Source organism: Gymnoscopelus braueri, assembly GCF_963280865.1.
Source record: "Gymnoscopelus braueri genome assembly, chromosome: 2".
NCBI classification, from domain to species: Eukaryota; Metazoa; Chordata; class Actinopteri; order Myctophiformes; family Myctophidae; genus Gymnoscopelus; species Gymnoscopelus braueri.
The window spans coordinates 30,315,627-30,331,337 of NC_137604.1; the positions used below are offsets into that span (position 1 = coordinate 30,315,627).

Genomic DNA, 15,711 nt, shown 5'->3' on the forward strand with positions numbered 1-15,711 from the left:
TGAACGTAAGCAATTAATCAAAACTCTGTCTTACGTGAAACTGTCGACTATAGAGCGTTTGAAAGTTGTAGTGCCACTGCTGCTGCTGCTGTAAATCGTGTTTACCTGAAAGAGAAGAATGATAATTGGTTTAGCTCAATTGCTGATGGAAATATTGTTTCCCAACTACAAAATGCTAACCTACACTGCAATGCTGTGAAGTTTAATAATGTTTACCCCCCCCCCCCCCCCTTTTTCTCTTTCATTTTTCTGATTTCCTTCAAACCGAAAAAATATCCATCCACCGAAAAATTGCATTAATGCCATTATTTACTTGAAGGACCACAATGGAAACAAGCCATCAGGGATTTTTGTGTTATGCTTTTAGCATTATTGTACCTGTACCTTTTGCAAACTGCTAACAAAGTATTCAATCAATCAATCAATCAATCAATTCACATCTGACTTAAATTAGATAAATACATAGTAAAAGCTCCATTCCTGCCTGCATTGCATATTGATAATAAGTTAGAATTTAGAATGTTCTTGCTTGAGTACAACGAGCACATCATTTGTCTTACTTGTGAGACCACTGTGGCAGCCAAAGTCTTAAACGCTGTGGTAGATGAGTCGGAGAGATCAGAGCTGAAGGTTTGGTCGAGACTAAACTTAAGAGTTACGGTGTCTTCATCAGCAGTAGGAGCATCTGTCGAGACAGTGGTGGCAGCAACCGTAGCAGTTGCAACTGTGGTGGGAGCGGACGTAATATTTGCAACTGTGGTGGGAGCGGACGTTACATTTGCAACGGTGGTGGGAGCGGACGTAATATTTGCAACTGTGGTGGGAGCGGACGTTACATTTGCAACGGTGGTGGGAGTGGCCGTTACATTTGCAACTGTGGTGGGAGCGGCCGTAATATTTGCAACTGTGGTGGGAGCAACCGTTACATTTGCAACTGTGGTGGGAGGGGTCGTAACAATGGCAGCAGTGGTGGGAGCAACTGTTGTTGTTTCTGTACCTATAAAAAAACAAAAGCAGTGTAAATTAGTGCATAACCTTGAGTAGCAATAAAAGCAGCAATGGTTGCAGCTTTCTGTCAGATTTGAAAGGAAAGACAAAAAACACATACTTGTTGCCACAACTGTTGATGGATTCACAGGAAGGGACAAGCCTGAACTGCTGTTTGTCGCAGCCTCCACTAAAGTGTTTGCCACAGCATTGGTTGTTGGTAACGTAGAGTTGGCATCGTTAAATTGCAGGGTCGCATTAACCACAATTGAACCAGGGCTGTGAAAAGATAATTATTGTCATATATTTTAAATTTTATGGATTGTGTCATATTTTTATGATCCCAGTTTTCCCATCGTCACATTATGTAATTAGAAAAAGTGCTCCTCGGTCCAGGTCAGGTAGGTTATTGTGGGCCAGCAATGTTGATGGAATATGAAGATCCATATTGATCACATGACTATAGAGATAATGTGTGCCAATTTGCATGATGTTTGCGTGACAATCTGTAGGAATAAAATGTGTTTTGGAAACATCTGCCTCCTGGTGGCGCTATAATAGGGTAATGTCAAAATCGGGCAATCGGACAATGCGTTCAAGATCTGAGGCATTTTGTTCAAAACGGGCCACTACTACAAACTTTAGATGTCAATCTTAAAGTTATCAATGTTGTAATTATTTGGTCCATCAGATGTCATGTCAAGAACATACCTGAAGCCATTGATCACAGTTCGAAAGAAGTTAGGATATTGTGCTCTATACAGATTGTCCAGCTGTGAAAAGAACACAGAAAACATATTGCGAATACGCACGCATGTGTATATATTAGTATTATTCAATAATAATAAAACGTAATAATGTAGAATGAATTCCCTGTAGAGTCCTTGAGTAATATTTGACAGGTCATACAGTTTGAACTTACCGCTGTGGCAACTTGGGTTGATAAGTTTTGGAATGCAGCTGAGTTTGGATTTTCAAGATCTGCTGTGAAGTTTTGCTGTAGTTTGAATTCCAGCGCGATCGTTGCCACTGATGCTGGAGCACAAAAGATAGGACAAAATTAGTTGCTGGAAGTTGATATTACTAATGACAAAGTCAGATTAATTTGCAATACAGATGTATTGACCCATGATTAAATTGTTTCACTTGATATTGTATGTAATAGCAATTACGGTAGGTGTAGTAACAGGTGTAATAACTAGTGGTAAATAGAATGGTGTATTATTGTTGTGAGGTCAATAGCATTGACTGATGGTCAGGTTGTGTTTAGGGGTCCGGGATATACCAATATCCAGATACTCGTCTGGCATATTGGTATTAAACATCATTTCAATATGTATATGCTTTATTGATTATTTATATTGACATCTTAATCATGGCACAGACACGGCATGTGTGCACAAGTCGGTTTATGAGGAGTGTTGTTTCTGTACATGCATACTGCGAATATCAACAAAAGTCTACACGTTTCATACTCTCTTGGTGATTTCATTCCCTTTAGAGACAAGACCATGGTGCAGTTCATATCTTGATACACTAACATTGATCTTGTGAGCCAGATTATACTGAAGATGGCTATTTCCCTTTGCTAATGAAGCAATGCAAGGGGTCAGTTTACAGCAGTCTTTTCTCTAAATGGAAATGGTGATCTTTATAAAAGAAACTCACCCATGAGTATAACAATACTTCACTAGAAGAACATATTGTGTAACTAAGACATTGACTGAAAATTGTTTGTATTCACATGCATAAATTCTCAACTACAATATAGCGTTCAACAGCTGTATTTGTTGGAATCATGTTTGGAAGATGCAATTCGCTCTCACAATAACAATCACTCCATTTACCATGAAGAGCTGCACTTTCTGAAGAAAACAATCTTGCTGCAATGAGTCCATATTATAATTATTGGCTAATGAATTTACTGGGGAAAATGCATAATATCTGAAGCATGATACAATGTCTTCGGGGCAGCCCTGGTGATGTTAAACTTGTGGAATTTTGGAAATGTATAGCCTAAATGAGACAGTATAATATAGACAGTACATGAGATATATAGCCCACTTTCAAATGCCTGAATATTTAGCTTAATGGATTTCTTCTTTTTACTGATTCTAAGACTGTTAACAATGTCTTTAATATAAAGACATTTCTGTTCATTGATTTTTTTGGAGGGTTCAGCTATATTTGACAGGAGTCAAAGTTGAAATGACTGTTGATTAAATTGCATTACCTGGAGAAGTTGCAATGATCGTTGTTAAAGGTGCGGCTGTTGTCGCTTGAGTTGATGACACAACTACAATGTAAAAAGAAAGACGTTACATCAGTGCTTACCCTAATACATAGTTCATCACAAGAAGTTGTATTGTTATATTTTCTTTTATGTGAGGTTTGGATATTTGCACACCAAATCCTGCGCTGTGATTGGCCACAAATGTACCCCTCCTAACCCTGCACCGTGTCTATTCAGGACTGTGATTGGCTAGGGAAACATGACACATCCAGCCCTGTATAAGAAACCATAACTTTAAAAAAAACATAAATTTGTTTTTTTTAAAGTTATGGTTTCTTCCATCACTTCTTCCATCACTTCTTCCATCACTGTGATGACCACTGTGACCACACCGCCCACTTCACACTGGGTGTGATTTTTTTACCCTTGGCAACAATAGATTGTGTGTTCACGGGAAGGGAGAAATTAGAGCAGGATGCAGCCTCCACAAGAGTTTCAGACACAAGTTGCATCTGGTGCTGCATTCCCTTGGTTGAATATTAATTGAGCCTCAACCTTAATTGATCCAGCTTAATTTACTGGGGAAAATGCATAATATCTGAAGCATGAAACAATGTCTTCGAGGCAGCCCTGGTGATGTTAAACTTTTGTTTAACATCACATTAAATGTAACTTTACCATTAAATGATAAAGTTACATTTAATGACTGTAGCGTATTACTTTGTGGTGTAGTCTGTAGCGTAGTAGAAGGTGCAGCAGTGGTGGTAACGGTTGCACTAACGGTGCCGGAGATGGCGTTCAGGGAGGTGGAACCACTGCTAATTGCAGTATTCATCGCTGTTTCTACTGTGCTTGTAGAAGGAACGGAGTCTTTTGGGAACACCAGACTCATTTGAGTAACAACTGATCCTGACCTGTAATGTGTGAGAAAGAGAATGTGACTTTTAAATTGCAAATCATTGCCAAACTCATAATTGAACGTAAGCAATTAATCAAAACTCTGTCTTACGTGAAACTGTCGACTATAGAGCGTTTGAAAGTTGTAGTGCCACTGCTGCTGCTGCTGTAAATCGTGTTTACCTGAAAGAGAAGAATGATAATTGGTTTAGCTCAATTGCTGATGGAAATATTGTTTCCCAACTACAAAATGCTAACCTACACTGCAATGCTGTGAAGTTTAATAATGTTTACCCCCCCCCCCCTTTTTCTCTTTCATTTTTCTGATTTCCTTCAAACCGAAAAAATATCCATCCACCGAAAAATTGCATTAATGCCATTATTTACTTGAAGGACCACAATGGAAACAAGCCATCAGGGATTTTTGTGTTATGCTTTTAGCATTATTGTACCTGTACCTTTTGCAAACTGCTAACAAAGTATTCAATCAATCAATCAATCAATCAATTCACATCTGACTTAAATTAGATAAATACATAGTAAAAGCTCCATTCCTGCCTGCATTGCATATTGATAATAAGTTAGAATTTAGAATGTTCTTGCTTGAGTACAACGAGCACATCATTTGTCTTACTTGTGAGACCACTGTGGCAGCCAAAGTCTTAAACGCTGTGGTAGATGAGTCGGAGAGATCAGAGCTGAAGGTTTGGTCGAGACTAAACTTAAGAGTTACGGTGTCTTCATCAGCAGTAGGAGCATCTGTCGAGACAGTGGTGGCAGCAACCGTAGCAGTTGCAACTGTGGTGGGAGCGGACGTAATATTTGCAACTGTGGTGGGAGCGGACGTTACATTTGCAACGGTGGTGGGAGCGGACGTAATATTTGCAACTGTGGTGGGAGCGGACGTTACATTTGCAACGGTGGTGGGAGTGGCCGTTACATTTGCAACTGTGGTGGGAGCGGCCGTAATATTTGCAACTGTGGTGGGAGCAACCGTTACATTTGCAACTGTGGTGGGAGGGGTCGTAACAATGGCAGCAGTGGTGGGAGCAACTGTTGTTGTTTCTGTACCTATAAAAAAACAAAAGCAGTGTAAATTAGTGCATAACCTTGAGTAGCAATAAAAGCAGCAATGGTTGCAGCTTTCTGTCAGATTTGAAAGGAAAGACAAAAAACACATACTTGTTGCCACAACTGTTGATGGATTCACAGGAAGGGACAAGCCTGAACTGCTGTTTGTCGCAGCCTCCACTAAAGTGTTTGCCACAGCATTGGTTGTTGGTAACGTAGAGTTGGCATCGTTAAATTGCAGGGTCGCATTAACCACAATTGAACCTTGGCTGTGAAAAGATAATTATTGTCATATATTTTAAATTTTATGGATTGTGTCATATTTTTATGATCCCAGTTTTCCCATCGTCACATTATGTAATTAGAAAAAGTGCTCCTCGGTCCAGGTCAGGTAGGTTGTTGTGGGCCAGCAATGTTGATGGAATATGAAGATCCATATTGATCACATGACTATAGAGATAATGTGTGCCAATTTGCATGATGTTTGCGTGACAATCTGTAGGAATAAAATGTGTTTTGGAAACATCTGCCTCCTGGTGGCGCTATAATAGGGTAATGTCAAAATCGGGCAATCGGACAATGCGTTCAAGATCTGAGGCATTTTGTTCAAAACGGGCCACTACTACAAACTTTAGATGTCAATCTTAAAGTTATCAATGTTGTAATTATTTGGTCCATCAGATGTCATGTCAAGAACATACCTGAAGCCATTGATCACAGTTCGAAAGAAGTTAGGATATTGTGCTCTATACAGATTGTCCAGCTGTGAAAAGAACACAGAAAACATATTGCGAATACGCACGCATGTGTATATATTAGTATTATTCAATAATAATAAAACATAATAATGTAGAATGAATTCCCTGTAGAGTCCTTGACTAATATTTGACAGGTCATACAGTGTGAACTTACCGCTGTGGCAACTTGGGTTGATAAGTTTTGGAATGCAGCTGAGTTTGGATTTTCAAGATCTGCTGTGAAGTTTTGCTGTAGTTTGAATTCCAGCGCGATCGTTGCCACTGATGCTGGAGCACAAAAAATAGGACAAAATTAATTGCTGGAAGTTGATATTACTAATGACGAAGTCATATTAATTTGCAATAAAGATGTATTGACCCATGGTTAAATTATTTCACTTGATATTGTATATGTAGTAGCTATTACTGTAGGTGTAGTAACACGTGCATGAAACAATGTCTTCGGGGCAGCCCTGGTGATGTTAAACTTGTGTTTAACATCACATTAAATGTAACTTTACCATTAAATGGTAAGGTTACATTTAATGGTAGTGACGCTACATTTACTGGTGATAATGTATTACCTGGTGGTGTACTTTGTGGAGTAGTCTGTAGTATAGTACTTTGTGGTGTAGTTTGGGATGGCGTTGTTAAAGTTGCGGCTGTTGTCGCTTGAGTTGATGACATAACTACAATGTAAAAATAAAGACGTTACATCATTGCTTACCCTAATACATAATTCATCACAAGAAGTTGTATAGTTGTATTTTCTTTTTTTACCCTTGGCAACAATAGATTGTGTGTTCACGCCGGGAAGGGAGAAATTAGAGCTGGATGCAGCCTCCACAAGAGTTTCAGACACAGAAGTTACATCTGGTGCTGCACTCCCTTGGTTGAATATTAATTCAGCCTCAACCTTAATTGATCCATTGCTGCAAAAGGGATGTTGATAAGTTGCATTATTATTATTGCTATTACTACTACTTAATTTATGGCATCATTATTTATGATTGCATACAAAGTACAAAGGAATTCTATAAAGAATTATAGAGCATTCCTAAGTAATACAGTAAAGACCATTGGTGCATACCTGAAGCCTTTTACAACAGTGTGATTGAAATTAGGAAATTTTGCTGTGTAGACTTCGTTCATCTGTAAACAACAAAAAGATGGTCACTGACATGATAACTGTACAAAAGAGCAACACCTTTCCATACTGTGTGTTTCATTGTAAACTTCAGTTTTATTCCTATGTCAGAGATGTATATATTATCATTAAAGTTATGATATGAGGAATTCCTGAAGCTATGTGATTTCTTTCATTGACTGGCTGTACGTCATGATAATTTACTTACCGCTGATTCTACATCGGCTGCCAAGGATATGAATGCGGCAGAGGATTTGTCTGCAAGGTCTGGTTTGAAGACTTCCGTTAATTTGAATTCCAACGCAATCTTTGGCTCTGCTGGTGGTGTAGGTGTTGTAGCTGCAAGTGGTGCGTAGTGGGTTGAAACAGTTTACAATTGTTGCAGTTTTATTTACTTAGTATTGAACTGAGTAGTGATTAATTCAATTTGGTTAGTGAAGTTGTTTTGTTAGTTCAGTTGGTTTTACCTGGGGAGGTAGCTGTGGTGAATGGTTGAGAAGTTGTGTTAACTGGTGGTGAAGTCACATTGATTGGTGGTGAAGTCACAGTCACAAGTGGTGATGAAGTCACAGTCACTGGTGCTGAAGTCACATTGACTGGTGGTGAAGTCACATTGACTGGTGGTGAAGTCACATTGACTGGTGGTGAAGTCACAGTCACTGGTGGTGAAGTCACATTGACTGGTGGTGAAGTCACATTGACTGGTGGTGAAGTCACATTGATTGGTGGTGAAGTCACATTGATTGGTGGTGAAGTCACATTGACTGGTGGTGAAGTAACAGTCACTGGTGGTGAAGTCACATTGACTGGTGCTGAAGTAACATTTGCCAAAGTGGTGGGAGCGGACGTTACATTTGCAACGGTGGTGGGAGGGGTCGTAACAATGGCAGCAGTGGTGGGAGTTTCTGTACATATAAAAAAACAAAAGCAGTGTAAATTAGTGCATGACCATGAGTAGCAATGAAAGCAGCAATGGTTACAGCTTTCTGTCAGATTTGAAAAAAAAGAAAAAAAACTATATATGGTTAAATTGTTTCACTTGATATTGTATATGTAGTAGCAATTACTGTAGGTGTAGTAAGTAACAGGTGTAATAGCTAGTGGTAAATAGAATGGTGTATTATTGTTGTGACAGAGGTCAATAGCATTGACTGATGGTCAGGTTGTGTTTAGTGTAGGTTGGGCCCGGGATATACCAATATCCAGATACTCGTTTGGCATATTGGTATTAAACATAATTTCATGTATATGCTTTATTGATTATTTATATTGTCATCTTAATCATGGCACAGACACGGCATGTGTGCACAAGTTGGGTTTATGAGGAGTGTTGTTTCTGTACATGCATACTGCGAATATCAACAAAAGTCTACACGTTTCATACTCTCTTGGTGATTTCATTCCCTTTAGAGACAAGACCATGGTGCAGTGCATATCTTGATACACTAACATTGATCTTGTGAGCCAGATTATACTGAAGATGGCTATTTCCCTTTGCTGATGAGGCAATGCAAGTGGTCAGTTTACAGCAGTCTTTTCTCTAAATGGAAATGGTGATCTATATAAAAGAAACTCACCCATCAATGATTTTGCTATATTTGACAGGAGTCAAAATTTAAATGACTGTTGATTAAATTGCATTACCTGCTGGAGAAGTTTACAATGTAAAAAGATAGACGTTACATCAGTGCTTACCCTAATACATAATTCATCACAAGAAGTTGTATAGTTATATTATTTTTTTTTACCCTTGGCAACAATAGATTGTGTGTTCACGGGAAGGGAGAAATTAGAGCAGGATGCAGCCTCCACAAGAGTTTCAGACACAAGTTGCATCTGGTGCTGCATTCCCTTGGTTGAATATTAATTGAGCCTCAACCTTAATTGATCCAGCTTAATTTACTGGGGAAAATGCATGAAACAATGTCTTCGAGGCAGCCCTGGTGATGTTAAACTTTTGTTTAACATCACATTAAATGTAACTTTACCATTAAATGATAAAGTTACATTTAATGACTGTAGCGTAGTACTTTGATGTGTAGTTTGAGATGTAGTCTGTAGCATATTACTTTGTGGTGTAGTCTGTAGCGTAGTAGAAGGTGCAGCAGTGGTGGTAACGGTTGCACTAACGGTGCCGGAGATGGCGTTCAGGGAGGTGGAACCACTGCTAATTGCAGTATTCATCGCTGTTTCTACTGTGCTTGTAGAAGGAACGGAGTCTTTTGGGAACACCAGACTCATTTGAGTAACAACTGATCCTGACCTGTAATGTGTGAGAAAGAGAATGTGACTTTTAAATTGCAAATCATTGCCAAACTCATAATTGAACGTAAGCAATTAATCAAAACTCTGTCTTACGTGAAACTGTCGACTATAGAGCGTTTGAAAGTTGTAGTGCCACTGCTGCTGCTGCTGTAAATCGTGTTTACCTGAAAGAGAAGAATGATAATTGGTTTAGCTCAATTGCTGATGGAAATATTGTGTCCCAACTACAAAATGCTAACCTACACTGCAATGCTGTGAAGTTTAATAATGTTTACCCCCTACCCACCCCTTTTCTCTTTCATTTTTCTGATTTCCTTCAAACCGAAAAAATATCCATCCACCGAAAAATTGCATTAATGCCATTATTTACTTGAAGGACCACAATGGAAACAAGCCATCAGGGATTTTTGTGTTATGCTTTTAGCATTATTGTACCTGTACCTTTTGCAAACTGCTAACAAAGTATTCAATCAATCAATCAATCAATTCACATCTGACTTAAATTAGATAAGTACATAGTAAAAGCTCCATTCCTGCCTGCATTGCATATTGATAATAAGTTAGAATTTAGAATGTTCTTGCTTGAGTACAACGAGCACATCATTTGTCTTACTTGTGAGACCACTGTGGCAGCCAAAGTCTTAAACGCTGTGGTAGATGAGTTGGAGAGATCAGACCTGAAGGTTTCGTCGAGACTAAACTTAAGAGTTACGGTGTCTTCATCAGCAGTAGGAGCATCTGTCGAGACAGTGGTGGCAGCAACCGTAGCAGTTGCAACTGTGGTGGGAGCGGACGTAATATTTGCAACTGTGGTGGGAGCGGACGTTACATTTGCAACGGTGGTGGGAGCGGCCGTTACATTTGCAACTGTGGTGGGAGCGGCCGTAATATTTGCAACTGTGGTGGGAGCAACCGTTACATTTGCAACTGTGGTGGGAGGGGTCGTAACAATGGCAGCAGTGGTGGGAGCAACTGTTGTTGTTTCTGTACCTATAAAAAAACAAAAGCAGTGTAAATTAGTGCATAACCTTGAGTAGCAATAAAAGCAGCAATGGTTGCAGCTTTCTGTCAGATTTGAAAGGATGTGTAATAGCTAGTGGTAATAGCTAGTGGTAAATAGAATGGTGTATTATTGTTGCGACAGAGGTCAATAGAATTAGCTGAAAGTCAGGTTGTGTTTAGTGTAGGTTGGGCCCGGGATATACCAATATCCAGATACTCGTTTGGCATATTGGTATTAAACATAATTTCAATACGTATATGCTTTATTGATTATTTATATTGACATCTTAATCATGGCACAGACACGGCATGTGTGCACAAGTTGGGTTTATGAGGAGTGTTGTTTCTGTACATGCATGTAGTTCTGAACATGCATACTGCGAATATCAACAAAAGTCTACACGTTTCATATTTGGTGATTTCATTCCCTTTAGAGGGGAATGTAACTTTACCATTAAATGGTAAAGTCACATTTAATGGTAGTGACGCAATGACTGTTGGTGAAGTTGCATTGTGGCGTGGTGAAGTTGCAATGACTGGTGGTGAAAGGTTACATTACATTGTTCAGTTATGACTACTTGTGTTCCTTATATTTTTAAAGTTATAATAATAAAGATTATAATTGAATGTTCGATTTAGTTGTGGGCGTATTTGTCACTGTACTCTCTTGCATATGCTTTTGGTGGTAAAGTTTGTTTTACCTGGGCTATAGAGGCAGTGACTGGTGGGGATAGGTTACATTACATTGTTACGTTATGACTACTTGTGTTTCTTATATTTCTGAAGTTATAATAATAGTACAGCCAGTGACTGCAGCCAGGTATTTGTCACTGGCTACAGTTTTATACATTTGAAGTACAGTTTCAATTATTTTTGATGAAATAGTACCTGCTGTTGTATTCGTGGTGATTGTTGTTAAAGGTGCTGCTGTTGTGGGTGCTTGAGTTGGCGGCAAAACCACTGTAAAAATAAAACTTTCATATCAATACTTGTGCAGGCAATAATTAATAACAAGAAAACATGTAATGTCATTAAACATTTCATTAAAAAGGCACATTGTGAGCTTTTATCGGTTGAGTGAACAATTCTTACCAGTGGCAACAATAGATGATGTGTCCACAGAAAGGGTGAAATTAGGATTGGATACAGCCGCCTTGAGAGTACCAGTCACAGAAGTGGCATCTGGTGCTGTGGCATTTGCCTCTATGTTGAATATTAATTCAGCCTGTACCTTTATTGATCCTGAGCTGTAAAATTGATGTTGAAAAGTTTTTTTAATGGATTTATTTTCATTATTATTATTATTACCGTTATAATTATTAATTATGTTGCATCAACATTTTTGTTATTTATGACTACATTAAAGGTACAAATGAATTATATGTAAGTCAATTAATGAAAAAACATAGATACTTAAGACAGTAAACACCATTGGTGCATACCTGAAGCCGGTTACAACAGTGCGATTGAAATTAGAAAACACTGTCTTATAGACGTTGTCCATCTGTAAACAGAAATTCAGGCATTGAAATAATTACAGGAATAATTCCAGAGAAACTGTAAAAGAATCATTATTATTCCACCGAGTTCATTCCATGGTTCATGATTAATAGATTTACATTGAATGAATCAATAAGAATGTTCTTCTCGTGTTGAAAGCTGGAGGAGGTTGTTTGTTAAAATCTATAAAACTTCAATCATTTTAAGTTGTTTTGTTATTTGGTAATTGTACAGTAAAAGCAAGACATTTCCATACAGTAGGTTTCTTTTTAAACATCATTATCATACATTTGCCAGAAATCAATATTATAGTAAAATGCATGAAACAGGAATTACTGAAGATATGGAGATTTTTTTGACAGGCTTTGCATGATCATAATGGACTTACAGCTGAAGCTACTTCTGTTGCTAAGTTCAGGAATTCGGGTGAGGATGTGTCTTCAAGTGCCGCTGTGAAGTTTGCCTGTATTTTGAATTCCAACATGACCTTTGGTTGTACAGGTGCAGGTGTTGTAGCTGCACGTGATACACAATGGGTAGAAACAGTTAGTTGAAGTTATATTGAATTAGTATAGCGGAACTGAGTAGTGATATATTCAAAGTGATTAGTGGTAAAGTTCTTTTGACTAATGGTTCAGTTGTTTCACCTTGGGTAGTAGCTGCAGTGACAGGTAGGGATGTTGTATGGACTATAGGTGAAGTCACATTGATTGGTGGTGAAGTCACATTGATTGGTGGTGAAGTCACATTGATTGGTGGTGAAGTCACATTGACTGGTGGTGAAGTCACATTGATTGGTGGTGAAGTCACATTGATTGGTGTTGAAGTCACATTGATTGGTGGTGAAGTCACATTGATTGGTGGTGAAGTCACATTGATTGGTGGTGAAGTCACATTGATTGGTGGTGAAGTCACATTGACTGGTGGTGAAGTCACAGTCACTGGTGGTGAAGTCACATTGACTGGTGCTGAAGTAACATTTGCCAAAGTGGTGGGAGCGGACGTTACATTTGCAACGGTGGTGGGAGGGGTCGTAGCAATGGCAGCAGTGGTGGGAGTTTCTGTACATATAAAAAAACAAAAGCAGTGTAAATTAGTGCATGACCTTGAGTAGCAATGAAAGCAGCAATGGTTACAGATTTCTGTCAGATTTAAAAAAAGAAAGAAAAAAAACTATATATTGACCCATAGTTAAATTGTTTCACTTGATATTGTATATGTAGTAGCAATTACTGTAGGTGTAGTAACAGGTGTAATAGCTAGTGGTAAATAGAATGGTGTATTATTGTTGTGACAGAGGTCAATAGCATTGACTGATGGTCAGGTTGTGTTTAGTGTAGGTTGGGCCTGGGATATACCAATATCCAGATACTCGTTTGGCATATTGGTATTGACTGGTGGGGATAGGTTACATTACATTGTTAAGTTATGACTACTTGTGTTTCTTATATTTCTGAAGTTATAATAATAGTACAGCCAGTGACTGCAGCCAGGTATTTGTCACTGGCTACAGTTTTATACATTTGAAGTACAGTTTCAATTATTTTTGATGAAATAGTACCTGCTGTTGTATTCGTGGTGATTGTTGTTAAAGGTGCTGCTGCTGTGGGTGTTGGCACCACTGTAAAAATAAAACTTTCATATCAATACTTGTGCAGGCAATAATTAATAACAAGAAAACATGTAATGTCATTAAACATTTCATTAAAAAGGCACATTGTGAGCTTTTATCGGTTGAGTGAACAATTCTTACCAGTGGCAACAATAGATGATGTGTCCACAGAAAGGGTGAAATTAGGATTGGATACAGCCGCCTTGAGAGTACCAGTCACAGAAGTGGCATCTGGTGCTGTGGCATTTGCCTCTATGTTGAATATTAATTCAGCCTGTACCTTTATTGATCCTGAGCTGTAAAATTGATGTTGAAAAGTTTTTTTAATGGATTTATTTTCATTATTATTATTATTACCGTTATAATTATTAATTATGTTGCATCAACATTTTTGTTATTTATGACTACATTAAAGGTACAAATGAATTATATGTAAGTCAATTAATGAAAAAACATAGATACTTAAGACAGTAAACACCATTGGTGCATACCTGAAGCCGGTTACAACAGTGCGATTGAAATTAGAAAACACTGTCTTATAGACGTTGTCCATCTGTAAACAGAAATTCAGGCATTGAAATAATTACAGGAATAATTCCAGAGAAACTGTAAAAGAATCATTATTATTCCACCGAGTTCATTCCATGGTTCATGATTAATAGATTTACATTGAATGAATCAATAAGAATGTTCTTCTCGTGTTGAAAGCTGGAGGAGGTTGTTTGTTAAAATCTATAAAACTTCAATCATTTTAAGTTGTTTTGTTATTTGGTAATTGTACAGTAAAAGCAAGACATTTCCATACAGTAGGTTTCTTTTTAAACATCATTATCATACATTTGCCAGAAATCAATATTATAGTAAAATGCATGAAACAGGAATTACTGAAGATATGGAGATTTTTTTGACAGGCTTTGCATGATCATAATGGACTTACCGCTGAAGCTACTTCTGTTGCTAAGTTCAGGAATTCGGGTGAGGATGTGTCTTCAAGTGCCGCTGTGAAGTTTGCCTGTATTTTGAATTCCAACATGACCTTTGGTTGTACAGGTGCAGGTGTTGTAGCTGCACGTGATACACAATGGGTAGAAACAGTTAGTTGAAGTTATATTGAATTAGTATAGCGGAACTGAGTAGTGATATATTCAAAGTGATTAGTGGTAAAGTTCTTTTGACTAATGGTTCAGTTGTTTCACCTTGGGTAGTAGCTGCAGTGACAGGTAGGGATGTTGTATGGACTATAGGTGAAGTCACATTGATTGGTGGTGAAGTCACATTGATTGGTGGTGAAGTCACATTGATTGGTGGTGAAGTCACATTGACTGGTGGTGAAGTCACATTGATTGGTGGTGAAGTCACATTGATTGGTGTTGAAGTCACATTGATTGGTGGTGAAGTCACATTGATTGGTGGTGAAGTCACATTGATTGGTGGTGAAGTCACATTGATTGGTGGTGAAGTCACATTGATTGGTGGTGAAGTCACATTGATTGGTGGTGAAGTCACATTGACTGGTGGTGAAGTCACAGTCACTGGTGGTGAAGTCACATTGACTGGTGCTGAAGTAACATTTGCCAAAGTGGTGGGAGCGGACGTTACATTTGCAACGGTGGTGGGAGGGGTCGTAGCAATGGCAGCAGTGGTGGGAGTTTCTGTACATATAAAAAAACAAAAGCAGTGTAAATTAGTGCATGACCTTGAGTAGCAATGAAAGCAGCAATGGTTACAGATTTCTGTCAGATTTAAAAAAAGAAAGGAAAAAAACTATATATTGACCCATAGCTAAATTGTTTCACTTGATATTGTATATGTAGTAGCAATTACTGTAGGTGTAGTAACAGGTGTAATAGCTAGTGGTAAATAGAATGGTGTATTATTGTTGTGACAGAGGTCAATAGCATTGACTGATGGTCAGGTTGTGTTTAGTGTAGGTTGGGCCTGGGATATACCAATATCCAGATACTCGTTTGGCATATTGGTATTGACTGGTGGGGATAGGTTACATTACATTGTTAAGTTATGACTACTTGTGTTTCTTATATTTCTGAAGTTATAATAATAGTACAGCCAGTGACTGCAGCCAGGTATTTGTCACTGGCTACAGTTTTATACATTTGAAGTACAGTTTCAATTATTTTTGATGAAATAGTACCTGCTGTTGTATTCGTGGTGATTGTTGTTAAAGGTGCTGCTGCTGTGGGTGTTGGCACCACTGTAAAAATAAAACTTTCATATCAATACTTGTGCAGGCAATAATTAA

General features: G+C 38.2%; 1 protein-coding gene across 1 annotated transcript in view; it reads right to left on the minus strand.

Moving 5' to 3' along the window:
• The window catches only part of LOC308095044 (uncharacterized protein), a 59,321-nt gene that overhangs the window by 17,648 nt on the left and 25,962 nt on the right, over positions 1 to 15,711 (minus strand). Inside the window, exons 27-57 of the mRNA XM_080441966.1 lie at positions 15,604 to 15,663; positions 14,648 to 15,103; positions 14,389 to 14,516; positions 13,943 to 14,004; positions 13,593 to 13,747; positions 13,401 to 13,460; positions 12,487 to 12,900; positions 12,228 to 12,355; positions 11,782 to 11,843; positions 11,432 to 11,586; positions 11,228 to 11,299; positions 9,951 to 10,327; positions 9,431 to 9,501; positions 9,142 to 9,335; positions 7,540 to 7,977; positions 7,281 to 7,411; positions 7,016 to 7,077; positions 6,706 to 6,857; positions 6,510 to 6,614; positions 6,101 to 6,213; positions 5,890 to 5,951; positions 5,300 to 5,457; positions 4,752 to 5,188; positions 4,230 to 4,300; positions 3,941 to 4,134; positions 3,221 to 3,283; positions 1,910 to 2,025; positions 1,699 to 1,760; positions 1,109 to 1,266; positions 561 to 997; positions 35 to 105 (exon numbers count right to left, since the gene is read on the minus strand). Of these exons, the coding sequence (XP_080298092.1) occupies positions 35 to 105; positions 561 to 997; positions 1,109 to 1,266; positions 1,699 to 1,760; positions 1,910 to 2,025; positions 3,221 to 3,283; positions 3,941 to 4,134; positions 4,230 to 4,300; positions 4,752 to 5,188; positions 5,300 to 5,457; positions 5,890 to 5,951; positions 6,101 to 6,213; positions 6,510 to 6,614; positions 6,706 to 6,857; positions 7,016 to 7,077; positions 7,281 to 7,411; positions 7,540 to 7,977; positions 9,142 to 9,335; positions 9,431 to 9,501; positions 9,951 to 10,327; positions 11,228 to 11,299; positions 11,432 to 11,586; positions 11,782 to 11,843; positions 12,228 to 12,355; positions 12,487 to 12,900; positions 13,401 to 13,460; positions 13,593 to 13,747; positions 13,943 to 14,004; positions 14,389 to 14,516; positions 14,648 to 15,103; positions 15,604 to 15,663 (5,224 nt within the window). The remainder of the gene's footprint in view (positions 1 to 34; positions 106 to 560; positions 998 to 1,108; positions 1,267 to 1,698; positions 1,761 to 1,909; positions 2,026 to 3,220; positions 3,284 to 3,940; positions 4,135 to 4,229; positions 4,301 to 4,751; positions 5,189 to 5,299; positions 5,458 to 5,889; positions 5,952 to 6,100; positions 6,214 to 6,509; positions 6,615 to 6,705; positions 6,858 to 7,015; positions 7,078 to 7,280; positions 7,412 to 7,539; positions 7,978 to 9,141; positions 9,336 to 9,430; positions 9,502 to 9,950; positions 10,328 to 11,227; positions 11,300 to 11,431; positions 11,587 to 11,781; positions 11,844 to 12,227; positions 12,356 to 12,486; positions 12,901 to 13,400; positions 13,461 to 13,592; positions 13,748 to 13,942; positions 14,005 to 14,388; positions 14,517 to 14,647; positions 15,104 to 15,603; positions 15,664 to 15,711) is intronic.